Here is a 27,933-nt window from a genome sequence, read left to right as displayed (position 1 = left end):
TTGGGATTCTCCCTCTCCTCTCTACCCCTCCCCTGTGCACAAGCATGTGCTTATCTCTCTGAGAATAAATAAACCTTTAAAAAAAAAAAAGAAAAAATATCTTTGCATACAGTGGAGTATTATCAATCTTAAAAAAGGAAATCTCTTGGGGCGCCTGGGTGGCGCAGTCGGTTAAGCATCCGACTTCAGCCAGGTCACGATCTCGCGGTCCGTGAGTTCGAGCCCCGCCTCAGGCTCTGGGCTGATGGCTCACAGCCTGGAGCGTGTTTCCGATTCTGTGTCTCCCTCTCTCTCTGCCCCTCCCACGTTCATGCTCTGTCTCTCTCCCAAAAATAAATAAACGTTAAAAAAAAAAAGTTAAAAAAAAAAAAAGGAAATCTCAGTATATGCTACAACAAGAACCTTGAGGACTAAATGAAATAAAACATTCACAAAAGGTAAATACTACATTGACTCTATTTACATGATCTTTCTAAAGTATCAAACTTTTAGAAACTGAAAATAGAATGGTGGTTGCCATGGTTAGGAGGAGAAGAGGAAGGAGGAATTGTTGATCAGTGGGTATAAAGTTTCAGTTTTACAAGATGAAAAGTTCTAGAGTTCTGTTCACAACAGTGTGCATAAAGTTAATACTGTACTGCACACTTAAAAATAAGATTATAAATTTTGTTACATGTTTTTTGACTGCAGTAAAATAAGCATATTTTGTTAATATGCTTGATTTATAATAATTTACTTAAATATTTCTCTGTTGGACATTCTGACTTCTAAGTTTTCTCTCATAAATAATGCTAAAGATAATGAATGTTCTTGTAAGTTATTTAATCTGTTACATTATTTCTTAAATGTCTGAGGAAAGGTGACCTGCATAAAATTATGCATATTTTTATGGCTCTTGAAATAGATTGCCAGTCTGGACACATCTTTTATTCTCCTACTATTAAAACTTATCTCTTAAGTGGAGAGTATTAATATAAATAGTATGTTTTGCTAAAGATAAGGAAAACCCATCATGATAGGTTGTTTTGTCTTAAATATTTTTCTGTTTTACTACTCAGAATCTAGTGTGCTTCTTTAGATATTTGAAAGAATGAGTATGATAGGAAAAGTTTAAATAGTCCTATGTAACATGTGATACAAAGAGAGAACTTGGTTCTCCTGCCCAAGTTAGTATTCATGAAGAACGTTTTCTTTGCCTTTTTTTTTTTTTTTAATACTTAGGAACTTTTCTTCTAATACTTGGTAATAGGTTCAGAATTCTTACCCCCTGTCTTTTATATAAATCAGCTTTAAAGTAGCTTCACTTCTTAATTATATTGCAGCTAAAATATATTGGTCATAGTTGTTCATTTATATGGTTTGACAAAGAAAAGGACATTCAATAGCATTGTATAGTGAAATAAACATAAAAGTCTTTAGATGATACCAGTTTTTAGATATTAGGCTACCTCTGTATTACAGTGAGTTGGCAAACTCCCCACCCACTCCCTGTTTTGTAAGTAAAGTTTTATTGGGACACAGCCATACTTGTGCATTTACATATTGTCTGTGGCTGCTTTAGCTACATCACAGAATTGAGTAGTTGCAACAGCAACCATATTTCCTATCTGGACCTTTACAGAAAAAGTTTGCCAACCTCTATTCTAGATGATTGGTTTTCAGTAGTGATGTTAGATGATGAAAATTGCCTTGATTCAGTATTATTTTTGTAATAACTTCCCTATTTACTGTCCTTCTGATAGTCCTTCGTTAACTGAAAGAAAAGAGCTAGAATTACAGCTGTTGCATCTAGAATTGCATATAATTCAGGACTTAGCGGTTTTTGTTTTTTTGCCTTTTTGGAATTGTGTTTGAGAGAGTTGTCTTGCATGCATTATAGGGAAAAAAAGGTAGCAGATCACTAATAGCATTTCATTTTATCTGGATAGGTTTTAATTTTAAATTTAGTGTATTTTATTTTTTCATTAACTGAGTTTATTTTAAAAAGAAAATACGTTTTTATTGTCTAGACAAAATCAAATGGTACAAAAGGATATACAGAGAAAAGGAAGTCACCTTCCCCAAAGAACCACTCCTCCCGGTTTCCTATGTTTCATTCCAGAAGTAGTCTGTATGTATGTCTATACAAGTACATATATACTTATATATTGCCCCATTTTTTATACAAAACTAAAGCACATAATATCCCCTGTTCTCTACCTTGCTTTTTTCATTTAATATGTATTTATGATCTTACTGCTATAACCAATAATATTCCACTTAATTAAAGCAGTTTTTTAATGCTTTCTGTACATTATTGTCTTATTTCTTAACTGTCTCTATTCTTTACATAATGCAAGGAAAAACTTGGAAAGACGAATGCATTAGTCATCGTTCCAGGGAAACTTAGAAGACATTTTTGGTCTTTAAGAAAAAAAAAAAGATGACATTTGGTCTAAGCAAGTGTTTACTAATGATTTTTCATTATACACAGCAAGTTAGCTGAAGGAGTTGAATTTTTTTAAGAAAGTTCAAGTCTACATACTATGAATTTGTTACTTCATTTGTAGTTAATTCTCAAATTGTAGTGTACTCACAGTGTCGAATATTAGTGGAAAACACATTCCAGATATTTTTAAAGAAATAGTGTTTCTTATTCCTCTACTGGCAAATATACAGAGAGATAACTGACTTCTAAAAAATAAGCAGACATTGAATTATATTTGACATTTGTTTCTTGCTACGTTAGTTGATAAATGTGATACTAATAAGAGTTAAAAAAAAAAAAAAGTAGGCTGTTGGGTAAGGGGCACTAAGGAATCTACTCCTGAAATCATTGTTGCACTATATGCTAACTAATTTGGATGTAAATTTTTAAAAATAAAAAAATGAAATAAAAGTGGGCTGTGTTATCAATAAAGCAGTGTATGGGGGACTACAGCAAAAACAGGAAATATGCCTGAAAGAACATCAAATTCTAATGACAGATAAAACCATCGAGTCATAAAACATTAAATTATACCAAATCATAACATGTTCAAATGGTTTTAATACCAGCTTATTCAGTAATACCCATATTCGAAAAAAGACCACAAACTGATTTAACAGTAACTCCACATGGATTCCCGTATTCAAATATAAGACCTTGGATTGTCTGGCAACTCACCTAGTTTACAAATTCTGATCAATCCATACTTACTAACTTTCACTGTAAAATTATCCTCTGATTAGCTCAAGCACCTGAAACCTGTAAGTGTCCTTTCCTCCCTTTTCCTTTGAGACCTTTTTCATTGTGGTGTCCTTTGCTCAGCAAGTCTCATAAACACAGGTTTATAGGCTTGTCCGTTTCCTTGGTGGGCTCTGTAAGATAGCTTTAAAAAAAATTTCATTAGATTGATAGTTATCGTGGTAGAAATCAAAGTTGGAGAAACAAGGCAGTTTTCATTTATTTTTATTTTGTTTATTTAGATTAACACTGCTACAGGATACTCACCGCTCACACCTGAGGGAATATGAAAAATACATACAAGATGTCAAGAGTTCGAAGAGTACCATCCAGAAACTAGAGAATTCATCAAATCAAGCTCTAAATTTTAAATTCTATAAAAGCATGAAAATTTATGTGGAAAATTTAATTGACTGTCTTAATGAAAAGGTACATGGTCATAAATACAATATTTCCTTTTTATAAAAAAATCCCCTTACCATGAGATTTTTTTTTTTAAAGTCTAATATCCCACAACTAATTTCCTTCAGGGTTTTCCTACACATTTTTGACATGCTGTGATATTAAGTATCCCCTTAATATTGGACAGTTGGGGTTTTTTTGCAATTATTTTGGTATTATAAATAACAAAGTTTTGTATATAAATTTTTGTGTTAAGATTCCATTTGTTTAAAAAAATTCCTAGAAAGTGAATTATTAAGTCAAAGTTTCTAAATATCTTTTAAGGCTTATGAAACATTGCTAAATTATTTGAATACCAGAAAGATTGCATCAGTTTTACTTTTAGCTTACTTCATTTAAAAAATGATTTTTACAGGGGTACCTGGGTGGCTCAGTCAGTTAAGTATCCGACTTTGGCTCAGGTAATGGTTTCATGGTTCATGAGTTGGAACCCCACATTGGGCTCTCTGCTGTCAGCACAGAGCCTGCTTAGGATCTTCTGTCTGTCTGTCTGTCTGTCTGTCTCTCTCTCTCTCTCTCTCTGCCCTCCCCCCTCCACTTACACTCTCTCTCAAAAATAACATTAAAAAATTTTTTTAATAAATAATGTTTTTTGCTTGTACATACTTATTTTGATCTCAAACAAAACCTTTGTTTTATTAACACATGCAGTCTCTTTCTGTGAGTTGTCTTTGCCTTGTTATCTTTTTTCATATTGGCAATTTTTCTTTTTTTTTTCTTTTTTTTCCTTATATGGTGAAAATTCTTTACTGCTTAAAAATTTTAATGCCACTTGATATAGGTAAACTTTCCAGTTTGTCTTTTGATTTCGTTTGCAGTGTTTTTTTTGACATCCTGATCATTTGACATTTTTGTGTTAATCAGATTTATGAATCATTCTCTCCCTTTATAAGTCTGCTTTTGTTTTATACATACTAAGTCCTTACATTTGGGTCTTGAGTTGACTTTTTTTTTTAAGTAGACAAACCATTTAAAAAATACACTCTACTTTCTTCATTGCTTTTTATTTACATTTAAAATATTACCAAATAATTGGATTTTTTTCTCTCCAGTTGTTTCAAGTTGACTACCTTTTACTGTCACTTGGTAGGTACTTTCTGAAGTATTTATTCAGTACAACTTAATTCATTGATCCTTGAAGAATTAAAGTTTCATTGGCTTACACATTGATGCACCCAGGGCAGCTGCTATGGGAACATCATTGGAGTGGGGAGAATTGTCGCTCAAGAAATGTAAGAAACTAATCATTCATTTTTGCTTCACAGCTTTCTTACCTGTCTGGTTAGGTCTCTTCCATTCTCCCCTTTTTTCAGATTTAACAGTTTCCTCAAGTGCTCTCCTACAGTCTGCCCCCTCGGCTTATGAAAAATATCTGCACCTTTATTTTCTCCTCCTAATATCTCAAATAAAAAAGAATCCTATTTGGGGCTGCCTGGGTGGCTCAGTTGAGCGTCCGACTCTTGATTTCAGCTCAGTCATGATCTCACAGTTCGTGAGTTAAGGCCCCACATCAGGCTCCACACTGACAGTGCAGAGCCTACTTTGGATTCTCTCCCCACCCCACCCCCCACCCACCCCTCTCTCACTCACGCACGTGTGCTTTCTCTCTCAAAATTAAAAAAAAAAAAAATCCTATTTCTTATCTATTCACTCCTATCCATGTTCCAGACTCGAACCCATTTGCTTTCATTTTTTATGATATTTATAGCTGTTTCAGTGCAGTAAGTTGATTATCAATATTAAAGTATTGGCAGCCAGGTCTCTATCTCACAATCTTTTTTTAATTAAAATGTGGTAGTATTGGAAATGTTTCTTTTATATGAGTATTGAGCACATACATATACTTATCTGAGTATTACTTTTTATAATTGATTATTGATGACCTACAAAATGTTACTTATATGTGTATTTCAGATTATCAGCATCCAAGAAATAGAGTCATCCATGCATGCACTCCTTTTAAAACAAGCCATGACCTGTATGAAACGCAGGCAAGATGAATTAAAACATGAATCAACGTATTTACAACAATTATCACGTTAGTGTTTTTCATATTCAATATCATTTATGATTTATCAGCTAGAGAATAAAAATATTTTTATTTCTGTATAAAAAAATGCCTTTTTGTGTATTTTTCCACTAACCTTTCACCTATTTCTTTGCAAAAACCCCAAAATATTTAGAACTAGGGCTTCAAAATATCTTGAATTAAGCCTAAGACAAAAAAAATAAAAATTACAACTTCTAATCATTTGGTATTTGAGACAGTATATGGCTATATAATGACTTTGTTGAGATGAGTTGACATAAGTCCGTAGGCTGTGTCAGAAATCTAACTTAAAGATTTCATGGCTGATCCACGGATTAGGTGTGGAGGTTAAAGACATTTTGGTGGGTTTTAGTAGAGAATCATCTGTAAGGTCTCAAATAAGATTTGGATGCTGCCTTTTAGTTCTCACACTGGTTTTGTATTTTCAGAGATGCCTTCCTTTGATTAGGTTCTGTTGGGGAATAGTGAAGGAGATGAGATCGTAACCAAGTAGCTGATTAAAGCAAAATGACTTTCAAACACATGACTTGTAGTTAGTTATAAATTATGGTACATACCAAAGTAACAAATAATATGAATAACTTACTGGTAATGCAAATATTTCTAGTAATTCAGGGATGAGGAAAAAAAAAAAAAACTGGTGAAAACACCTGAAAAAGAATACAAGAAAAAGAAACGGTAGAATTTTATTACTGTTCTCAAGTGCTGAACTATATTCACCAGCCAGGGTATCTTAGGCTAGCAGGCTCAATGCCTATCAATATTGTGATAGGGAGTTAACATTATAATTTCGTTATATGATGAAGTATGCGATTTAAGCAAAGTAAGTGTGTTTATATATATACCTACATGTATATACACCCAAAATATAACCCTTGTTTTCAGAATGTTTCATTTTATTTCTTTTAAGAATTTGCAGCATGAAATTAATTTTATTTGTTAACAGGCAAAGCTGAGACATCAACAAATGGAAGTTTGGCTGTAGGTGAAAAAACTCCATGGATTTTGGAAGAGATTGAATCTCGAAGGTAGCTATATATAAAGTGAAGACTTGAGCAAGTATTTTTCACTACTTAACCATAGTTATCCCATATGGTATAATAACCGTAACTGAACATTAATTTGTGAGAATGACATAAAACCAAAATTTAGTTAAACAGTCCTTAGCCCCAGGGTTTAAAGACACATTGGTATATTGGATCAGTCAAAAGGAATGGGTAAGATGGCATTTATCGGTCTGGGACTTGCTTATAACTAGAAGCCGGTTATTAAATTGTTACCCCCTCTTTAAAATCTGGGTAGCCCACGGGAATGTACTTTAAGAAAAATAGGGAGAACCACCAATTCAGATTAACGAAGCTAAAATGCCAAAAATAATAACAAAATTGTGTGCTAATAATAATAATATGGTATATATTCTAGACATTGTAAATAAATGATGACTCCTAGTTTTTGTTTTAAAGTATTTCTTTTCAGCAGGAACTGTTTTTTGTTTTGTTTTTGTTTTTAGGAACTGTTTTAAATTTGTTTTCGGTTTATTGCAAAACATAGGTCACAAAGAAGACAAGCAAGGGCACTTTCTGGGAATTGTGATCATCAGGAAGGGACATCTAGTGATGATGAACTGTCTTCAGCAGACATGATTGACTTCCAAAAAACCCAAGGTCAGTTACCAGGTTTCTAGTATGTCTTAATTTGAAGTATCGAAATGGTAGGAAATGCTTTGCTGTGATTGCTCTTAAATATCGTTGGGGAAATTCAAGGAAAAAGGAACACATTTTTTTCCCCTTTAAGACTTCCTGGGGTGCCTGGCTGGCTCAGTCCATAGAGCATATGACTTGTGATCTTGGGGTCATGAGTTCGAGTTGCACACGGGGGGTAGAGTTTACTTAAAAAAAAAAAAAAAAAAGATTTTTCCTACCTTTGAAAAAATGGCATAAAATGGAGGAACATTGTGAGTTTTCTGCATCCTTAGAGTTTTTTCCCTCAGCTTTTCTCATTTTTTATAAAGGAGCCATGAACAATTTGGTTTCATTTCTCTATTGTATACCTTCTATATTATCATTTTTAATTGAAAACAATTAAATTTAGGGGTGTCTGGTTGGCTCAGTTGGTAGAGCCTGCGACTCTTGATCTCAGGGTTAGAAGTTAGAGCCCATGTTTAGGGTAAAGATTACTTAAAAAGAAAATCTTTTGAAAATAAATAAAACATTTAAATTTAATAACATTATTTTAGTGATTCATAGGTAAAATGTCACATATTTGAAAGAACGTGGGCTTTACAGGGCCGCCTGGGTGGTGTAGTTGGTTAAGTGTCCAACTTTGGCTCAGGTTGGTCATGATCTCACAGCTCATGGTCTCGAGCCCTGCGTCAGGCTCTGTGCTGACAGCTCAGAGCCTGGAGCCTGTTTCAGATTCATTCATTCATTCATTCATTCTCTCTCTCTCTCTCTCTCTCTCTCTTTCTCTTTCTCTTTCTCTCTGCCCCTTCCAGTCCCCCACTCTGTCTCTCAAATAATAAATAAAAGTTAAAAAAAAATTTTTTTAATGTGGGTTTTACAGTCAAACAGATGGTTTCAAACCCATCTGTCTCTATTTTGTGTGATCTTAGATCCATTGACCTCCCTGAGTCTCATGTTGTTTGCTCGTTTGTCTATAAATAGTCACACCTACCTTGTAGAGAAGATAGTTATGATGCTGAAATAGCAGGGAATCAATAAGTGGTGGATTTTGTTAGTGTCAGTATTGCTATTAAAGTGATTTTTTAAAAATAAAAGGTAATTTATCTGTTAATATCAAAGGAAAGTTTTCAGCTCTGTTGAGTACATACATCATTACACGTGATGATGTTTATAGGAAGCAAAGCTCACAAACTTAAAATGCAAAATATACAGAGACTCCTTTTGTTTACAGGTGAAATTTTACGGGATCACAAGAATATTTTTGAAGATGTACATGATGATTTTTGTAATATCCAAAATATTTTGTTGAAATTTCAACAATGGCGAGAAAAGTTTCCTGATTCTTATTATGAAGCTTTCATTAGTTTATGCATACCGAAGCTTTTAAATCCCCTAATCCGACTTCAGTTGATTGATTGGAATCCTCTTAAGGTATTTAAGCTTAACATGTGAAAGAAACAATTCTGTCCTGTTCATTACTGAAGTGCCCTTGTTATTAGGTTAGCTTTAAAATACACAGAGTTGGAATTGATAATTAGTGCTTTGGGGTAGTAGTCTGCATTCATGTTTTCTTGGTTCTTCTCTTATATTTAAGGCTGAATAGCACTAAACATCTGTCAAGGAAACACTTTTTTGTTGTCTTTCAGCTTCTTCTATGGTAAGTTAAGGTCATTTTTAAATCATTGAAAAATGTGAAGGTAGTATTAGCTTTTAAGAATTTTAGTCTGTGTGATATAGGTACCAAGAGTTTTGATTGAAGTTGGAGATGCTATACTGGGACTATTTGGTTTGGAAAGCTACACTGAGGAGGAGGGATTTAAATGAGGATTTGAAGGTTATATAAGATTTAAAACAGGAGAAAAAAAGGAAAACTTTTTTTGTAAAGGTACGTAAGGAGAAATCCTAGTTCAGGAGCTAGAGGTTGCATAGAGGTTCAGATCCTAAATTAAGAGATAGGAACTTATTTTGATAAATAATGGGAAGAGTAGAATTACGAAAGTAGTGTTTTAGGAAGTCCTAGCAGCTGGCTAACTTGGAGGGAAGAAACAGGTGAGATAATACTGGAAGGCTATTGCTGTAGCCCAAGTCCAAGGTAGTGAATCCCTTACATACAGTGATAGTGATAAAGGGAAGAGAAATAAAGGGTTGATTATAGGAGGTTTTGTGAATTAAGAATCAGTAAAAAGCTTCTGCGCAGTGAAGGAAACAACAAAACTAAAAGGCAGCCTATTGAACAGGAGAAGATATTTGCAAATGACATATCTAATAAATTAGGGTTAGCATCTAAAATGTATGAAGAACTTATACAGTTCAACACCCTCAAAAAAACCAAACAATGCAATTAACAATTGGGCAGAAGACACGAATAGACATTTCTCCAAAGAAGGCATCCACACAGCCAACAGACACATGAAAAGATGCTCAACATAATTGATCATTAGGGAAATACAAATCAAAACCACAGTGAGACATCACTTTAAACCTGTCAGAATGGCTAAAATAAAAAACACAAGAAACAAGTGATGGCGAGGATGTGCAGAAAAAAGGAATCTTCATGCACTGTTGGTGGGAATGCAGACTGGTGCAGCCACTATGGAAAATGGTATGGAAGTTCCTCAAAAAGTTAAAAAATAGAACTACCCTCTGATCCAATAATCACACTACTGGGTATTTACCCCCAAAATACAAAAACATTAATTCATACACGCACCCCTACGTTTGTAGTAGCGTTATTTACAGTAGCCACAGTATGGAAGCAGCCTAAGTGTCCATCGACTGATGAAAGGATAAAGAAGATGTGGGGTATGTGTGTGTGTCTCTATATACACAGTGGAATATTACTCAGCCATAAAAAAGAATGAAAGCTTGCCATATGCAACAACATGGATGGAGCTGGAGAGTATAATGCCAAGTGAAATAAGTCAGAGGAAGACAAATACTATATGACTTCACTCAAATGTGGAATTTAAGAAACAAATGAGCAAAGGAAAAAGAGACAAATCAAGAAATACACTCATAACTGTGGAGAACAAACTGATGGTTACCAGAAGGGAGAGGGTTAAGGGAATGGGTGAAGTAGGCAATGAGGATTAAGGAGTGCACTTGTGATGAGCACTGAGTGATGTATGGAATTATGGAATCACTATATTGTATACCTGAAACTAATATAACTATTTTAACTATATTGGAATTAAAATTAAAGAATTAGTAAAATACCAAGAATAACCTTAACACACCACATTGAAAGGTGACCCCAGTGTTTTGATTCTGGGTTATTAGAACAGCGGTAGTTCCATTAATAGAAACAGGAACTTTCCAGAGGGAAAAAGATTTTGAAGGAAGTTTTACTTTGTACATGGATGCTGAAATGATAGTGGAACATCCATGTGGATGTGCCTAGTAAGAAAATGGAAATGAGAAAACAAAGTTGTAAGAATAGAGGAAAACTGAAGATAAAAATTTAACGAAATGAAGGCGACAGAACCATGTCCTTTTATCTTTCTGTGCCCCAGTCATGCATGTCTGTTGCTCACTGTGTTGGGTTCAGGGCCAGGCAGTCTTCATAATACAGAAACTAAGCTTATCCCTAAGAAAATGGTAAGCAGTTTGTTGCACAGGAGCCTCGTTGTTAAGCACTCAGGCCAAATTGAGTACTCTGTTACACCTAGTGGAGATCTGTTCATTCATTCATTCATTCATTCAACAGATCATAATTGGCTATCTGCTACTTGCCTCATAAGCTAAACCACCTATAAAATACACACTTGTGCCTATGAGAATTGAGGGAACCAAAAGTGAATTTTGTATGATGTAAATTGAATTTTTGTAAACAAAATCTGTATTTATTTTAAGTGATATTCTTACAAATGTATATATTTTTTTCAGTAGTAAAGTGTGGTAGGTTCTGAATATGGCATTTTTGGCATATTTGTCATATGAGTGATGGATGGAATGTAGTTTTCTGTCATATTTTTGAGACATCTTGTCCTAGTCATGCCATCCTGCCTACCCTTGGTCTAGTGCTTTATACAGGGGGTTAAAATATGGAATTACTCTTTTTTTTCCTCAGAAAAGCTCTAGTGATTACTGAAAAAACTAACTTTTTAAAAATAAACTGTGTAAGAATTTATTGATAACTTTAATAATTTTATTTATAAGTTTGATGCTGTAGGCTTAAAACAGATGCCATGGTTCACATCTATAGAAGAATATATGGCTAGCAGTATGGAAGATTCAAAGAAGGAAGATGGTTCTGATAAGAAAATCTTGTCTGCTATCATCAATAAAACAGTTATTCCTCGAATTACAGGTACTGCTTTGTAAACTTGATAAAATTAAATTGTTCTCTGGCAGATCGAAGATCATTAATTTCTGTTACAGTCAGATTCTTTTATCAGAAGTTTTCAAAGACAAGGAAAGTAATATGCATTAAAAATCAAGAGATATCATAATTGAAGGTGGTTAAAAGAGCTTGTTTGCACAAGTGACTGGCTACCAGACTAGCTAGTATTCTTCAGCCTTTAGCATTTGTGACATTAGTGTTGCTTTTATAACCCCTAAGTCATTTATTTGATTCCTACTGCATGTATTTCTTCCTTTCCCTTGACTTCTTCCCCTTTCTTGTTATTTTCTTTTTTAATGTTTGTTTATTTTTGAGAGAGCAAGACAGAGCATGAGCAGGGGAGGGGCAGAGAGAAAGGGAGACACAGAATCCAAAGCAGGCTCCAGACTCTGAGCTGTCAGCACAGAGCATGACGAGGGACTTGAACTCAACCAACTGCAAGATTGTGACCCCAGCCAAAGCCAGACACTTAACTGACTGAGCCACCCAGGCATCCCTTGTTATTTTTTCTTTAAAAAACATTACTACATCTTCATATCTGCATTTAGCATTGATGCTTGTGCTTCAGTCTGAAGGCTTATTTAAACTGAAATTGTACTTGATAAAGATCTGTTTCACCATGGCCCTGAGAATGGATTTTGATAGCAAAGTCTATAGAACTGTCTTAAATGATGAAGCAACTACTTTCTATTGCTTCTTAGCCAATTTGGCTAAAACTTTAAGATTTTTCTCAGCATATCTTGCAGTGCAGTCATGGTTGTATTAAGTTACTACTTTTACCTAGTTGTCTTAATGATAGCACAGAATATATACGACTGATTTAAATACTCTTCTGAAAACTCCAAATACTTCACTTAAAATTAAACCTCAAGTAAGTAGAATTATGAGAAATTAATACTGTGTATTTATTCTTAAGTTCTTTCCTGGATGCCCTTGTACTCTTCATGAACCCCTAGGCTATTTCATACTCTGTTTTAGTGTTATCTATATTTTTGTTCATTGTGGTAACCAGTAACTAAATGTGGTTATTAAAATACACATTTCAAGGAAATAAAAATTAAAATTCAGTCCCTCAGTCACACTAATGACACTAAATTCTTAGTAGTCATATGTAGGTCGTGTCCATCAAATAGTGCAGATATAATGTGTTTTTTCCATCATTTAGAAAGTTACTTTGGATGGTACTCCTCTACACAATTTTAAGTCCAAAGGAACCGGAGAAAATCCGGATCTTTCTTATCAAAGTACCTTCCGAATACATCCACTTGGATGTTCAACAGGCACCTCACAGTCCACATGTCAGATCATACTTAAATCCTTTGCTGTAGATCTGTTCTTCTTATATTCCTTGTCTAGAAAGTGATATCTCCATCTATCTACCTGTGTATTCAAACCAGGACTTTCAAGTCATTCGCTCCTCCATCTTCCTTCCTTCTTTCCTTCCTTCCTTCCATAAGCAATTGCCACATCTGGTTTTTTTCCATTTTCTAACCTATTTTCTATACAACAACCAAAGTAATCTGTCTAAAATGTGAATCTGCTTCTGTCATACCTCACTTAAAACACTTTATTATTCTTAACTGCCCTTGGGATGAAGTCTAAACTCTTTAACATGACTTTCTTAGTCTTTCAGAATCACCTCTCTGCTTAGTAATTCTCCAACCCCATTTCTTGCTGAGCTCCACTCCTCTTTTCCCTCATCCCCACTTATGTATTTCAGCTGTATTCTTCTTGTATCTTCTATGTTTCATCGTTTTGACAAACCTCCCAGCCCACTTCTTCTATCTTGCTAACTCCTCTTTATCTGTCAGGACTCAGTATGGACATCACTTCTAGGAACTGGTTTAGGCACACCTTTCTGGGTTCCTGTAGCACTCTGAACTTGTAGTGATACTTACACATTGAATTGTAATTGCTGATATAAATGTATTTGCCATTAGAGTTCTTCAAAGGCAGCTACCTACCTAATAATCTTGTTTATGCTGTCTCTTGTACTGAACATTAGGTACATAGTAGGCTCTCAGTATTAGTTGACCAGTTATCTCTAAAGTTATTAGAAGCCTAACTTTCCAGATGCTTGAGAAATCACTGTTTTGTTTTTTGCTTTTTTTTTTTTTAACCTATTTCATTTTTTCTGTTATTTAACTTGTGTTTTACAAGGGTCTGTCCTATGTCAGACCCTGTTGTTGCTTCAGCATATATAGTGAATAATAATCCCTTCCCTCAAGGACCTTATATTCTGTAAAAAAAAAATAATAAACAAGATAAAATCTAGAACATATTAGTTATGAGGGCTAAGATGAAAAGGTAAGGGAAAGGGATACAAATTATTGAAGAGGAGTGCAATGTAAAATAGATTGGCTAGGGGTGCCTCGGTGGCTCAGTCAGTTGAGCGTCCAACTCTTGATTTCAGCTCAGGTCATGATCCCAGATCCTAGAGCCAGCTTAAGATTTCCCTTAAGATTCTCTCTCCCTCTCCCTCTCTTCCCCACTCATGTACGCTTTCCCTCTAAAATAAAAAATAAATAAATAAAATAAAATAGATTGGCCAATTCCGAAAGGAAGAAGTGGGCCATATGAATATCTGAGGAAACAGAATCCAAGGCAGTGGAAACAGCAAACACAAAGGCCCTGAGGCAGGAGCTGGCCTAATTTGATTGAAAAACAGCACATAGGCCAGCCAGTGTAGCTATACTAGAGTGAGGAAAGGTGGAAAGCAGGTAGAAGTTAACAAAATGACATGAGCTACATTATGTGAGTCCTTATAATCATTTGTAAGGACTTCATTTTTTTTATTGTAAGTGGAAAAGTGAGAAGTAATTGAAGAGTTATTTTTTTTTAAGTATACTTACTTTGAGAGAACAAGTAGGAGAGGGGCAGAGAGAGAGGTGGACAAAGAATCCTAAGTGGGCTCTGTGCTGACAGCAGAGAGCTTGATGCAGGGCTTGAACTCATAAACCACGAGATCATGACTTGAGCTGAAGTTGGTTGCTTAACTGACTGAGCCACCCAGGTGCCCAGAGAGTTTTGAACAGAGGAATGATACTATCTGCCTAACATTTTAACAGAATCGCTGTAGTTACTGTGTTGAGAATGAACAGTGGGCAGACTACTTAAGCTTTTGCAGTAATTAAGCAACAGGTGATGCTGGCTTGGACTAGAGTGTTAAAAGTGGAGGTGCTGAAAAGTGGTCGAATTAAGCATACATTTCAAAGACAGCACTAACAGTTTGAGAATGGATTGGTTGTGTGAGTAAGAGAGGAATCAAGAGTGACCGCATGGGATTGGGCCTGAGCATTTGGAAGGACAGATTCGCCATTTCCTGAAATGGAAAAGACTGAGAGGAGCTTTAGGGTAAGGAGGTGTTATCAGGAGCTCAGTTTGACAAATGTTGAGTTTCTGATGCCTACCATCCAGGTAGAGATATCAGCTAGGTTGTTGAATATATCAGCATAAAGGAGAGGTCCAAGTAGCAGACATAAATTTGGAATTTATCAGCACGTGGATGACATTTAAAGCTGCAAAACTGACCTTAAATACTAAGGGATAAACATGAATAGGAAAGAGAAGGTAAGTGAGCTGAGTCCTAAGGTACTGCAGCGTTTTTAAAGTCAAAAGAGATGAAAGGCAGCCAGCAAAGGAGACCAGAGAGGTAGATGCAAAACTCGGAGTGGTATCCCAGACGCCAAGAAAAAAAATGTTTGATGATGCCTGGGTGGCTCAGGTCATGATCTCGTGGCTCATGGATTCGAGCCCTATATGGGGCTCTGCACTGATAGGGCAGAGCCTTTTTGGGATTCTCTCTCTCTACCCCTCCTGCATTTGTTCTCTCTCCCTCTCTCTTTCTCTCTCAAAAATAAATAAAAATTTTTTAAAATGTTTGTGAAGGAAATGATCAACTGTTGCAGATAAATCAGATGGGGACTAGAATCAACCATTAGGTTTTGCAATGTGAAGGTCACCTGTGATGGTAAAAGTAGTTGTTTAGGTAGAATGGGTGGAGATCAGGCCTAGTTGAAGTGTATTCAAGAGTTAATAGGAGGAGATAAATTGGAAATAGACAGTTCAGAGAGTTTTTTTAAGAATTATAAAATGAAGGAAAGAAATAAGGCCGTACTAGAGGGGAAAGAAGGGTCAAGGGAGGCATTATTTTTAATATAAGAGAATAACTGGAGACTGATGGGGAAGATCCAGTAGAAGCAATGGCAATACCGGAGTTAAGAGGGCAGGATTCTGGGGGTGCCTGAGTGGCTCAGTCAGTTAAACACCTGACTTCAGCTCAGGTTGTGATCTCACAGTTTGTGAATTCAAGCCCCACATTGAGCTCTATGCTGGCAGCACAGAGCCTGCAGCCTGCTTCGAGTTCTGTGTCTCCCTCTCTGCCTGCTCCCCCCCCTGCCACCGTCTCTCAAAAATAAATAAATATTTTAAAAATATTTAAATAAAGACGGTAGAATTCTGGGAACAGAATCTTCCAGTAAGCCAAAGGGGTTGATACCTTTTGCACAAATAAAAGATAGGCCTTAGCGAGGAGTATGGTGCTTTATCCATGAGAATGGAAGACAAGAATATGTGGGTATAGATGCAGGTAGGTGTGTAGATTCTGTGGTAGTCCTTTGTAGAACATCTCTTCTGATCTATTTTCTCATCGTTGAGGAAGTAATCAGCTGAAGATGAGAGCAAGGGAAGAGAAGAAAAAAGTAAATAGTCATCTAGAAGAGTCAAGTCCATTAACAGAGTGAAGAGGAAGGAAAGCACAGGAAATAATCATCTGCATGGGAGGGAGGGGGAATGGGCCAGGGAAACAGTGATTACTAGACAGCTTGAAGAGTTCACTGGGGTTTCACAGTGATAAATTTAAAGTGTATTTTTTTCTAGCCATGTTTTAGCCACATAGTTGGAGCCACAGACTCAATGACCAGTGGATTTAACTAGGGCTGTGATTGAGTGAGACAAGTTCAGCAGAGCCCAAAAAGGACAAGGAACTTGAAGATGTATGCAAATATATAATGGTAATGAATGGCATGGATTTTAATACGAAGGAGGGAAGTCTTTTCTGAAGACCTGAGTTATTTACACGTGACAGGCAAAGCAATCTAGGAAATAAATTGTACACTACTGAAACTTTTGTTTCAGACTTTGTAGAATTCATTTGGGATCCCTTGTCGACCTCACAGACAACAAGTTTAATAACACACTGCACAGTGATTCTTGAAGAACTTTCCACTTGTGGAAATGAAGTTAGTAAAGGCAAACAGGTAATAATTTCTAGAGTTACAAACTTCTTGATTTATTTATAACTTAATGTAATTTTGTTATAAATGTTTGTTTACAGAAGATGCAGAAGAAATAATTACCAGAATGCAATTTGGTGAAAGATAGATTTACTTTTGATTTATAAAAACTAGGATTGACCATTTCTTGCTCTTTGTAATAATTAGATGAAAGACTATACCTTGATATTTATGAACACTTTAACAGGGATGGCAATCGTTATTAATTATAAAATACACATACATGTAATAAGACCCATATTATTGCTTTTATTCTAATTAGTTTATTCTTCTCTGTTCAGTGGTCTGATTTTTGTTCTCATGGTCCAGCCAGCCATCTTTTAGGTTTGTGAATATACATTGGCACTGCAGAGATGAGCAGGCATAAATGAATTAGTGCAAATTTGTTCCTTCTAAAAGAAAAAAATTCTTTACCTTTGTTCTTTTGGCAAAAATCTAGTAGTATTTTGGCTTTGCTTTAATGGTTATTTTAAAATTGGGTTAACATTCATGATATTAACTGTATATTTGTAGTCTGCCAAAGTTAAGAACAGTAATCCCTTTAAGATTCAAAGTTCAATAGGATATGGGGCACCTGGTAGGCTCCAGTTGGTAGAGCATGTGAGTCTTGTTGATCTTAGGATTGTGAATTCAAGCCCCACATTGGGGTGTAGTTGTACTTAAAATTTAAAAAAAAATCCTTAAAAAAAGTTCAGAGTATAGGTTTTCATCTTACCATGATTTAGAATTGAGTTTTACTTAACATATAAGGAGGGACCTTATAGAGGCCTTGATGAGAGTCCAGTAAATCTTATACTTTTATTGTGGTACTCTGTTTTTTAATCATTCTGTTGATGAGAATGTCATATATTCATGCAGTTAATTCAGTAAACCAATTATATGTTGAACTTTAAAGAAATTGAGAGAGATTGACTATCTAGAGAGTATCTGGAGTAGAATAACCAAGGTGGTTGAGAAGCAAGGAGACATGTCACATTCACCATTAAATTTTAGCATTTGGAATTATTATGAAGGAGGGAAGCTGTAAGAAGTAGGAGGGAGAAGAGGGAAGTTGGCATGATTCTGCCTTCAAGAAGCATGTAATCTTAAAGGAAATAAGATTTACATAAATTGTTACTTAAAATAGGAAGTGAGGAGCATCCAGATGGCTCCTGGTTAAGCAACCAACTCTTGATTTTAGCTCAGGTCATGATCTCATGGTTTGTGAGTTCAAGTCCCACATTGGGCTCTACTCTGACAGTGTGGAGCCTGCTGGGGATTCTCTCTCTCCCTCTCTCTCTACCCTTCCCATCTGCTTTCTCTCTCCCTCAAAATAAATGAACTTTAAAAATAAATAGGAAGTGAGAGGTGGAGGAGGACAAGGAACACCTATTTAATTCCCACTGTGTACTTGGCACTCTGTTAGGTCTTATACCTGTGACATCTCACTTGGTTCTAGCAGCTCTATTAAAAATTGGATGATAGCTTCATTTTACAGATGAAGAAACTGAATGTCAGAAATTTGTTCATAGTAATATCTTGAGTCAGGAGCCAGGATTTGAACCTTAATTAATCTTATTTTAAAGCCTAAGCCCATGTCACTGACCACGTGGCCTTCCCTGAGCAGCCCAGATAAAATGCTATGAAACTTCAAAAGAGAAACAGGAGAAAGAAGTTATGTTTCACAGTGGAAGACTTTATGTTCATGGTGCATTTGAACTGGGACCTAATGGAAAGTAAAGGATTTAAACACAGCAACTGATGGGAAAGAGGGCATTTTTCACCTTTCTCCAAAAGGATAAAGACAGATAACATATGAAAATCATTGCAGAAAGTAGAGATATTTAACTTAGAAGAAGATATGCGTGAAGATTCTGTATTTGAAGAAGGAATAGATTTATTCTGTGTTGTTACAGAGCATGGAACCAAGATTAGTAGAGAAGATCTATAAGGAAGTAGATATGGAATCCTGTGTTTGCTCCTTGTATGAGACTATGTAATTATAACCTAAATATAAATAGTGCTTTACCATTTTTTTTTTTAATGTTTATTTATTTTTGAGTGAGAGAGCACAAGCAGGGCAGGGACAGAGAGCAGGGGCAAACAGAGGATCCGAAGCGAGCTCTGTGCTGACACCAGGGAGCCCTATGTGGGGCTTGAACTGACAAACTGTGAGATCACAACCTGAGCTAAAGTCAGACACTAACCGACTGAGCCACCAGGTAACCCCAGTGCTTTACCATTTATTAAACACTTTCACATTATCTCACTTGATGTTCACAACCTTGTAAAATGTGTTGACTTTAACTGCATTTTACAGATGGAAGAAGGTGGGGCCCAGAGGGCCATGTCACTTGTAAAAGGTTACTTGGGTATTAAGCAATAGGTCTGACACTTTGCAACTTATAATAACTAAAATCTTTCAAAAGTGTTACAGATGGACTCATGAAGTTTTTAGACCAGTAATTTTTACTCTGGAAGCCCTCTTACTATGAATATTGAAAATGGGTTCTTTGTGTGATTAGTAAGACACTTGACTATATCAGGATTTTTCAGTTTCAGCAGCCTTGGCACTTGGAGCAGATAATTATTTGTTGTGGGAAGTTGTCCTGTGCATTGTAGCATGCTAGCAGCTTTCCTGGCCTCTACCCACTAGATGACAGTAGTGCTCCCCAGTCTTGACAACCAAAAATATCTCCAGACATCGTAAGATATTCCCTGGGCATGGCACAGTCACTCCTAGTTAAGAATCACTGAACTACATAATGTTTCTGGCTACTAAGACGGTTGGCCTTGCCAGTGAGATCACTGTATTTTTTTCAGTGATGTGTAAGAAATTGAAGAGATGAAAAAGGTTCCAGAAGAGTGGAATCATACAGCATAGTTCCTGTTTTCGAAGTAAGAACCAGATGATTCTGTAAACTAATCCCTGGTGAGAATAGTTTTGATTCTTGTTAAGTTCTAAAATAGATTACAGAGGTGGATTATGAAGACTTTTTTTAAAAAAAAGTAGTGATTACTGTAATCTGTCATTGATAGAGTGCCTAAATACAGGTGATTGCTTATAAACTCAAATTCTCTCATACTGTCTCAGTTACTTTCATGGTAAATAAGGTACTGTGCAGTTAGAGCAAGTAATATATTTAAGTATGCTATGATCATTCTTATGGATCAAATGGAGAATGATAAGCTTAACAGTGGTATGGTGAGATACAAGAAACTGGTAGCGTATACCTAAAGAATACTGACCAAGAGGGATGTGGCTACCTATGGAGGTAGTCTTTTAGTATGAGATATCTTCTCAGTATTTGCCCTGTTCAGTATTTTTTTTTGAACTAGATGAAGATGTAAAATGCATGGTAATAAAGTTTGTCAATGGCACAAAGCTAGGAATTCTATCACAGACTTCTGGATAGTAGAATAGTATCCAAAAAGATTTCAAATACTGAGAAAATGGACTCCCAAAATATGCGATGTGAAAGGAATATACATTATGTACTACCCTTGCCTTCAAAAATTCAGCTGCATAAATAAAAGGAAAGAAATAGCTTTGAAACAATATAGGTAAACCAGAGAGAGATCTATAATCAACAGTAAACCCAATATGAGTCAGCAGTGTCACTTGAGTAACAGAAAGATTAAAGGGAATTCTTTTTACTGGGTGTGTGCTGTTTTGAGTAAAAATGTTATATGTGCTATACTCATGGATAAGATTTTCCTGGGTGTGTTGCATTTAATTCTGGGTATAAGTATATTAAATGGAGAGTATCTAAGATGGTATGGGAAAGAGAAAATGTAGAAAAGTGAGGTATTAGTCTTAGAATCTAAAGAATTGTCATGTGGAAGGGAAATTAGATTTGTTTGTTCTGTATAATCCTAAGAAGTAAATCAGGACCAGCGAGTGGAAGAACAGGAGAGAAGTTTGTTTCTCATTGTTAACTGAAATCTAATAGTTAATAGCTGCCCAAAGATATGGGTGGCCTCACGAGATAGTGATTACCTATCATTAAATGTTTTTAGGCATAGGTTAGTTGACTAGTTAGTGCAAATGTGAAAATAATATCAGTTATGTATTTAGATTGCTAATTTTCAAAATTTTTTTTTCATCAACAGACCTTTTATCAAATTAGTTCTTACATACCCCTATACACAAACACACAAAAGCACAGCTGCTCGTGCTGTAGTGAGTGCCTGCCCACACTCTCCCTTGAGGGCCTCAACATCTGCCCAAGCCACCCAGGATTATCTGTGAATATAAAGAGCAGTGTAAAAACCAGCTAGCTAAAGCTTAGGAGTCTTTTCAAAGCTAGTTTAAAGCATATATAGAGGTGTGTGTGTGTGGTTGTGTGGTTACTGTTTGGGGAACTTTTTTTTCCCCACAAAATAATGTATTTTGAACACTCAAAGTTAATAAGCTCAGAATTTTAAAATATACTAATTTGTTTTAAACAGTCTTTTTAGAAAAAATGTCAAACTTAGAGAAAATTCTCATGAGTAAAAATAGCATGCTCATGGGCCCTTTACCCAGATTCACTTATCATTAATATTTTGCCCCATTTGCTTTACTATTTGCTGTCCCATTGCATATATACACATGATGATTTGTTTCTCCTGAACAAATTTGAGAGTAAATTGCCTAATTGCTAAGAATGAAGATAGTCTGTTACATAACCATGGGACACTTAATCATTTTCAGTAAACTTGACTATATTTAATCTACCATCCATGTTCCACTTCCATTGTTTGACTCAATAATGTCCTTTATAGCTTTGTTTGAGAGAACTATTTTTAAGAAACAAAAGTTCAAATAATATGGAGGGGTGCATGGGTGGCTTAGCCGGTTAAGCATCCAACTCTCGATCTCAGCTCAAGTCTTGATCTCAGAGTTGTGAGTTTCAAGCCCAGATAGAGCCTGCTTAAAAAAGAAAAAAACTGTTTGTCCAGGCCAGCATTCAAAAACATTTAAATTAAATGGAAGAAAAAAAAGCATAACTTTTCTAGTACAAACACTAACTCAGTAATTTATATATATATAAGTCCAAATACTACTCCATGGAGACAATGCCTAGAAAATGATCTTTATTCTTTTAAAATATCAGAATGTTTAAGAACTGGAGTATAAAAAATTGAATTTTTGTTTTTAATATTAATTAAACATTGATATGTGGCCATGGAGGAATATGTCATAGATATCTGGAAAAAGAAACAGGACTTCAGTTAGAAATACTTTTTGTGAAAAAAAATATATTTGGTTGAATTCTACATTTATGAGTAATTTGGTCAGTACAGAGTTTTTTGACAGCTTAATTTCTACTAACACACATTGTCACTGACTTGAAAAATAGCCTGTTGTGTGGAATTTTTATTTTTCAAATATGGATTTCTTTTTAAGAAGGAGGGTAATATAGAAATTTTGGTAATACATGAAGAAAAATTCAAACTCCCTTTATATTTTCATCCTAGTACAAGGACTAGACACCATTGTAGGATGTTTTCATCCAGCCTTTTACTTCAAAGTTATAATCTTAGTGACTGTGTACATTTGGATCCTACTTCTTTCCCTTATCTCATTAAATATTTAATTTTGTATGTTACTACAGTAGTCTTTATAAACTTTAATATTTCCTTGCAATGGATGGATATATCATGATGACTAAAAAGTCTCTATGATTGAATATTTTGGTTGTTCCCAATTCTTGATACACAAACAATAAAATGCATGTGCCAAAGTGAATTTACTACATCAAAGTGCATTGATAAGCCGACAGAGGACCCATAGCTAGAATATATAAAAGGCTTCTACAAATCAGTAAGAAAGAATCTAATTTTTAAAAAAGAATAGACAAGCAGCTTTTAATCAGGTACTTAGCAAAATGGCATGTCCAAATGTCGAATAAGAATGAGTGGACGCTCATCATGACATTACTCAAAAGGAAAATAAAAATTAAACCATAACAGGGGCACCTGAGTGGCTCAGTCAGTTGAGGGACTGACTCTTGATTTCAATTCACATTGTGATCCCCAGGTTGTGGAATCGAGCCCCATACTGGGTGAAGGCTGAGTATGGACCCTGCTTGGGATTCTCTCTCCCCCCTTTTGACCCTTTCCCCCCAACCTCTCTCTTTCTCTCTCAAAGTAAAAAAAATATTTAAAAAACATAATAAAGTATGACTGCATATCCCAGGAATTGCAAACATTAAAAAACAAAAGGATACCACCTATTAGTAAAGATGTAGGGAGGCAGGATTTCTTGTACATAGCTGGTGGAAATGTAAATGGAATATATCACTGCTTCAGAAAACATTTTGGCATTGTGTACAAAGTTGAATGTAGAGACATAAACTAAATTCCATTAGAAATTTATACCTATGTATGTTAAAAGACACGTACAAGAACTTTTATGCAGTATTGTGTATAATAGCCCCCAAACTCACAACCACCTAAATGTCCCATTATTAGTATTCATGCAACAGAATATACTATACAGCAATGAAAATGCACCAACATGGTGAATAAAGTTCTCGTGTACCTAATTGATATTTGTACCATACCGTTAAAATTACTTCTTTTGGTAAATAGACCTATGACTATCACTGATGCTTTTAAATTTTTATATAATAGGACTTACTTAAATCCATTGTTTTGAGAGTGAAGAAGGCAATAGAAGATGATGTTTTTATTCCTCTATATCCAAAGAGGTAAGAGCTGTTAATATCTAGATTATATGAAATAGCTAATCATGTAATACAGATTTAAGTAATGCAAAAGGAACTATATTAAGTGTTCTCAAATATAAATACACCTATTAAGATGCAAGTTGAGATTTCAAAAAAATATTAGTCACATTTTGTATGCCATGTATGATGCCTGACACCTGGACATAGGTTTTTTTATGTTAAGAACATGACAGGTAGCATCACAGAGTAGCTAAGTCCACAGATTCTGGGAGCCCAGGGTTAGCATTACTAGATATTTGACTTTGGGCCTTTGTGTGCATCAGTATCTTTGTATGTAAATTCATGCCTACTTTACAGGACCTTGTGAAGATAAAGAGAGCGCTCAGAACAGTGCCTGGCACAGAAAGCCAGAAAGTATCTGTGAATTGTGGATTTACTTTATGAAACAAGTAGGGTATTTTTGGTTTTTAGTTTTCCTTGCCTGAGAAGACGGATCTAGAAAAATGTTGCTAAGGTCGATGTCAAAAAATTATTGCCTATGCTCTCTTCTAGGATTTTTGTGGTTTTAGGTCTCACATTTAGGTCTTTTATCCATTTTTGTGTATGTGTGGTGTAAGTTTATTTTTGTGTGTGTTGTAAGAAAGTGGTCCAGTTTCATTGTTTTGCATGTTGCTGTCCAGTTTCCCAGCAGCATTTCTTGAAGAGACTGTCTTTTTCACTTTGTAGATCTTGCCCTTTTGATTGTACATCAATTGACCATATGAGCTTGGGTTTAATTCTGGCTCTGTATTTTGTTCCATTGATCTATGTATCTGTTTTTGTGCCAGTACCATACTGTTGACTACTACAGCTTTGTAATGTATCTTGAAATCTGGAATTGTGATACCTCCAGCTTTGTTCTTCTTCCTCACGGTTGCTTTGACTTTTTGTGGAGTTTCTGTGGTTCCATACAAATTTTCGTATTATTTGTTCTAGTTCTGTGAAAAATGCCATTGGTATTTTGATGGATTGTATTAAATCTATATAGATTGTTTTGGGTAATACAGACACTTTAACAGTATTGGATCTTCCAGTCCCTGAGCATGGAATTAACTTTCCGTGTGTTTTTGTCGTCTTCAGTTTCTTTCTTTAATCCATAGTTTATAATTTGCAGAGTATAGGTCTTTGACCTCCTCGGTTAAGTTTATTCCTAGATATTTTATTCTTTTTGGTACAGTTATAAATGGGACTGTTTTCTTAATTTCTCTTTCTGCTACTTCATCATTAGTGTAGAGAAATGCAACAAGTTTCTCTATATTAATTTTGTATTCTTGTGACTACGGAATGCATTTATCAGTTCTAGTAGTTTTGATGGAGTCTTTATTTCCCCCCCCTTTTCTATAGGAAAGGAGTACAGTTGTAACCATTGTCTTGTACCTTACTTTTTTTTGACTTAGTACATCTTTGAGGTCATTTCACGTCATCACAAGAGTAGTTTCTTCATTCTTTAAGCTGCATAATATACCTTCATATAACGTACTGTAACTGGTGGGCATGTGAGTGATAAACCATTAGCAACAATGCTAGGAATAATTTTATAGACCTACCATTCTGTATACGTATAGAAGGCATTCTCAGAAATAGGGTTGTTGGATCAAAGTGTACTTGTAATTTCGATGTCATCAGAGCATTCCATGTACATTCTGTTAATGTGTTAAGGCTTAGTTTGGTTAAAAAAAAAACTGATTTTTTTTAAACTCTGGTTCTGGAAGATTAACAGTTTGCATTTTGTTCTTTCTCTGTTTCAAATTAGCACTATAGAAAACAAAACATCACCACATTCAAAGTTCCAAGAAAGACAGTTCTGGTCGAGTGTAAAGGTAAGCAAAAACTACAAAAATAAATTTTTTAAATTTTAAATCCAGAGTACTATAGAGCAGAGATCATCAAACTTCTGTAAAGGACCAGATAGTAAATATTTTAGGCTTTGAATGCTATACATTCTCTGTTGAACCATTTAGCTCTGCCTTTGTAGTGCAAAAACAGTTATAAACAATTTGTAAACAAATGAGCATGGCTGTATTTCAGTAAAACTTCACTTCTGGACACTGAAATCTCAACATCATAATCTTCACGTTACCCTTTTACTTTTTTTTAAATCATTTCAAAATATAAAAACCATTTTTAGTTTATCGGCTCTACAAAACCAGGCAGTCAGTTAGATTTAACCCATAATCCCTCATTGTCCTATCCTGGTCTAAAAGATAAAGGAAGGCGAGCACCTGGTTGGCTCAGTCAGTTAAGCATCTGACTTTTGATTTCGGCTCACATCATGATCTCACAGTTTGTGAGTTCGAGCCCCACGTCAGGCTCTGCAATGACAGCACAGAGCCTGCTTGGGATTCTCTCTCTCTCTGCTCCGCCCCTGCTCAGGCGCATGCTTGCTTTCTCTCTCTCAAAATAAATAAACATTTAGAAAAATAAGATAAAGGATGAAGCCATGGCTAAGTTAGTGGTAATAGGGAGGGATGGTAAGAAGTTGGGTTCAGAAGATACTTAGGATGAAGCACTGAAAGTATTTAATGACTAATTAATTACATATGAAGACTATGTAGGGTGCCAGCCAAGTTTCTGACTTTGGCAACTTGGTAACTTATAATGACATTCTTTGAGGGCATTGGAGGGGATACAGTAGGAATAGGTTTGGAGAAAGATAAAGGTCTGTTTCAGATACAGTGAATTGAAGATACCCGTGAGACAAATACAGGAATCGATATAGGTGTCTGAATTGCAGGGGACAGATCTGAGCTGGAAATTTGGGAGTCAGCCACGTCAGAAATGACAGCCTCTGAGGAGAGGTTCATGAGGTGAAGTACGAGAAGAAGGCTCAGAACATTGGGAAACACTGACGTAAGAGGCAGGCAGAGAAATGAAGTCTTAAAAGAAACCTTAGAATTTATTGTGAAGCTTAGAGTGGTCACAAGAGGGTGGCATCATGAGAACTAATCAAGGGGTTTTTAAGAATGAAGGCAGGGTATTAAATGCCACCGAAGAGAATTGGGAGAAAGACTGAAAATGTTTACTGGGTTTGACAATTGGAAGGTTGTAAGTGACCTCAGCAAGTCTAGATTTTAATAGGGTGAATCCATTATTTATCACATGGTTGAGTCAGGGAAAAGACTTCCCAGGAAGAGGGAGCAGCATCAACAATGACACAAAGTGTGGAAAGACACTGCAGTAAATATAGCACAAAGTGTGGAAAGAAAATGGAAAACACCATAAAATGTACTGAAAGAGATGGATTTGGAGGAAAAAAGGCAACCAGTGTTAATTTTGTTAGAATTTCTTATGAGTGTTTTACCCAATTTATCTCCAGACTCACAGATTATTAATCTTATATATCAGAGCAATAAGATTGTCAGCTTTGATGGTATATCAGGATCATCCATTGGTAACAGTGGCACTGGCTTTGTTTTTTTGAGGAGTTGTCTTTTTCATTCTTTTTCTTTTTTTAAGTGTTTATGTTTGAGAGAGTGAGTGGGGGAGGGGTAAAACAGAGGGAGACAGAGGACCCAAAGCGGGCTGTGTGCTGACAGCAGAGAGCCCAGTGCCAAAGAACCTGATGCAAGGCTTGAACTCACCAAGTGTGAGATCATGACCTGAGCCAAAACCAAGAGTTAAGCTTAGCTGAGTGAACCACTCAAGTGCCCCAGTACCACTGGCTTAACAGTAGTCCTTTATGAATCCTTCCTTGAGTCCTGTGGTCTTCCCCATGGCCCCAGGCTCTGGGCATGTAAATTGAGGAGGAAAATTTTTGATCTGGAAAGAAAGGCTCCAGTGAACTTATTTGAGATGGACTTGGGGTGATAGTCCTAAAAATTGAGATAGGATGAGCAAATATATAGAGTTTGGAAAGAATTAAGCAATTGATAAAAAATCTTTTCTGCTGTTTCTAAAATTGACACGTCTGGGGTGCCTGGGTGGCTCAGTCAGGCATCTGACTCTTGATTTTGGCTTAGGTCACCATCGCACAGTTCCTGAGATCGAGCCCCATGTTGGGCTCTGCACTGACAACATGGGAGTCTGCTTGGGATTCTCTCTCTGCCTCTCCCCTGCTTGCTTGTTCATGATCACTCACTCTCACTCTCTCTCAAAATAAATAAACTTTAAAAAATAAATAAAACTGACACTTCTACCAGTACTAATAAGGAGAGTTTAAAAGAATTTGACCAGTGTTTTATGTTTGCTGGAAACTATTACGGT

General features: G+C 35.7%; 1 protein-coding gene across 12 annotated transcripts in view; it reads left to right on the top strand.

The window, feature by feature from the left end:
• GCFC2 (GC-rich sequence DNA-binding factor 2) overlaps positions 1 to 27,933 on the top strand; it is a 54,005-nt gene that overhangs the window by 21,466 nt on the left and 4,606 nt on the right. For 2 of the 12 annotated variants that reach the window (XM_027072106.2, XM_015069981.3), the window contains 9 exons: positions 3,448 to 3,634; positions 5,582 to 5,705; positions 6,664 to 6,745; positions 7,269 to 7,381; positions 8,631 to 8,830; positions 11,558 to 11,708; positions 16,878 to 16,999; positions 23,636 to 23,712; positions 25,484 to 25,550. In XM_027072106.2, the coding sequence (XP_026927907.1) occupies positions 3,448 to 3,634; positions 5,582 to 5,705; positions 6,664 to 6,745; positions 7,269 to 7,381; positions 8,631 to 8,830; positions 11,558 to 11,708; positions 16,878 to 16,999; positions 23,636 to 23,712; positions 25,484 to 25,550 (1,123 nt within the window). Of the gene's footprint in view, positions 1 to 3,447; positions 3,635 to 5,581; positions 5,706 to 6,663; positions 6,746 to 7,268; positions 7,382 to 8,630; positions 8,831 to 11,557; positions 11,709 to 16,877; positions 17,000 to 19,076; positions 19,947 to 23,635; positions 23,713 to 25,483; positions 25,556 to 27,933 lie in introns of those variants that run through there. The other 10 variants (XR_008289416.1, XR_008289417.1, XR_008289419.1 and 7 more) reach the window with 10 other exon arrangements.

This window comes from Acinonyx jubatus, chromosome A3 (genome assembly GCF_027475565.1).
Source record: "Acinonyx jubatus isolate Ajub_Pintada_27869175 chromosome A3, VMU_Ajub_asm_v1.0, whole genome shotgun sequence".
Classification (NCBI taxonomy): domain Eukaryota; kingdom Metazoa; phylum Chordata; class Mammalia; order Carnivora; family Felidae; genus Acinonyx; species Acinonyx jubatus.
This window is presented reverse-complemented; position numbering and strand designations above follow the sequence as displayed.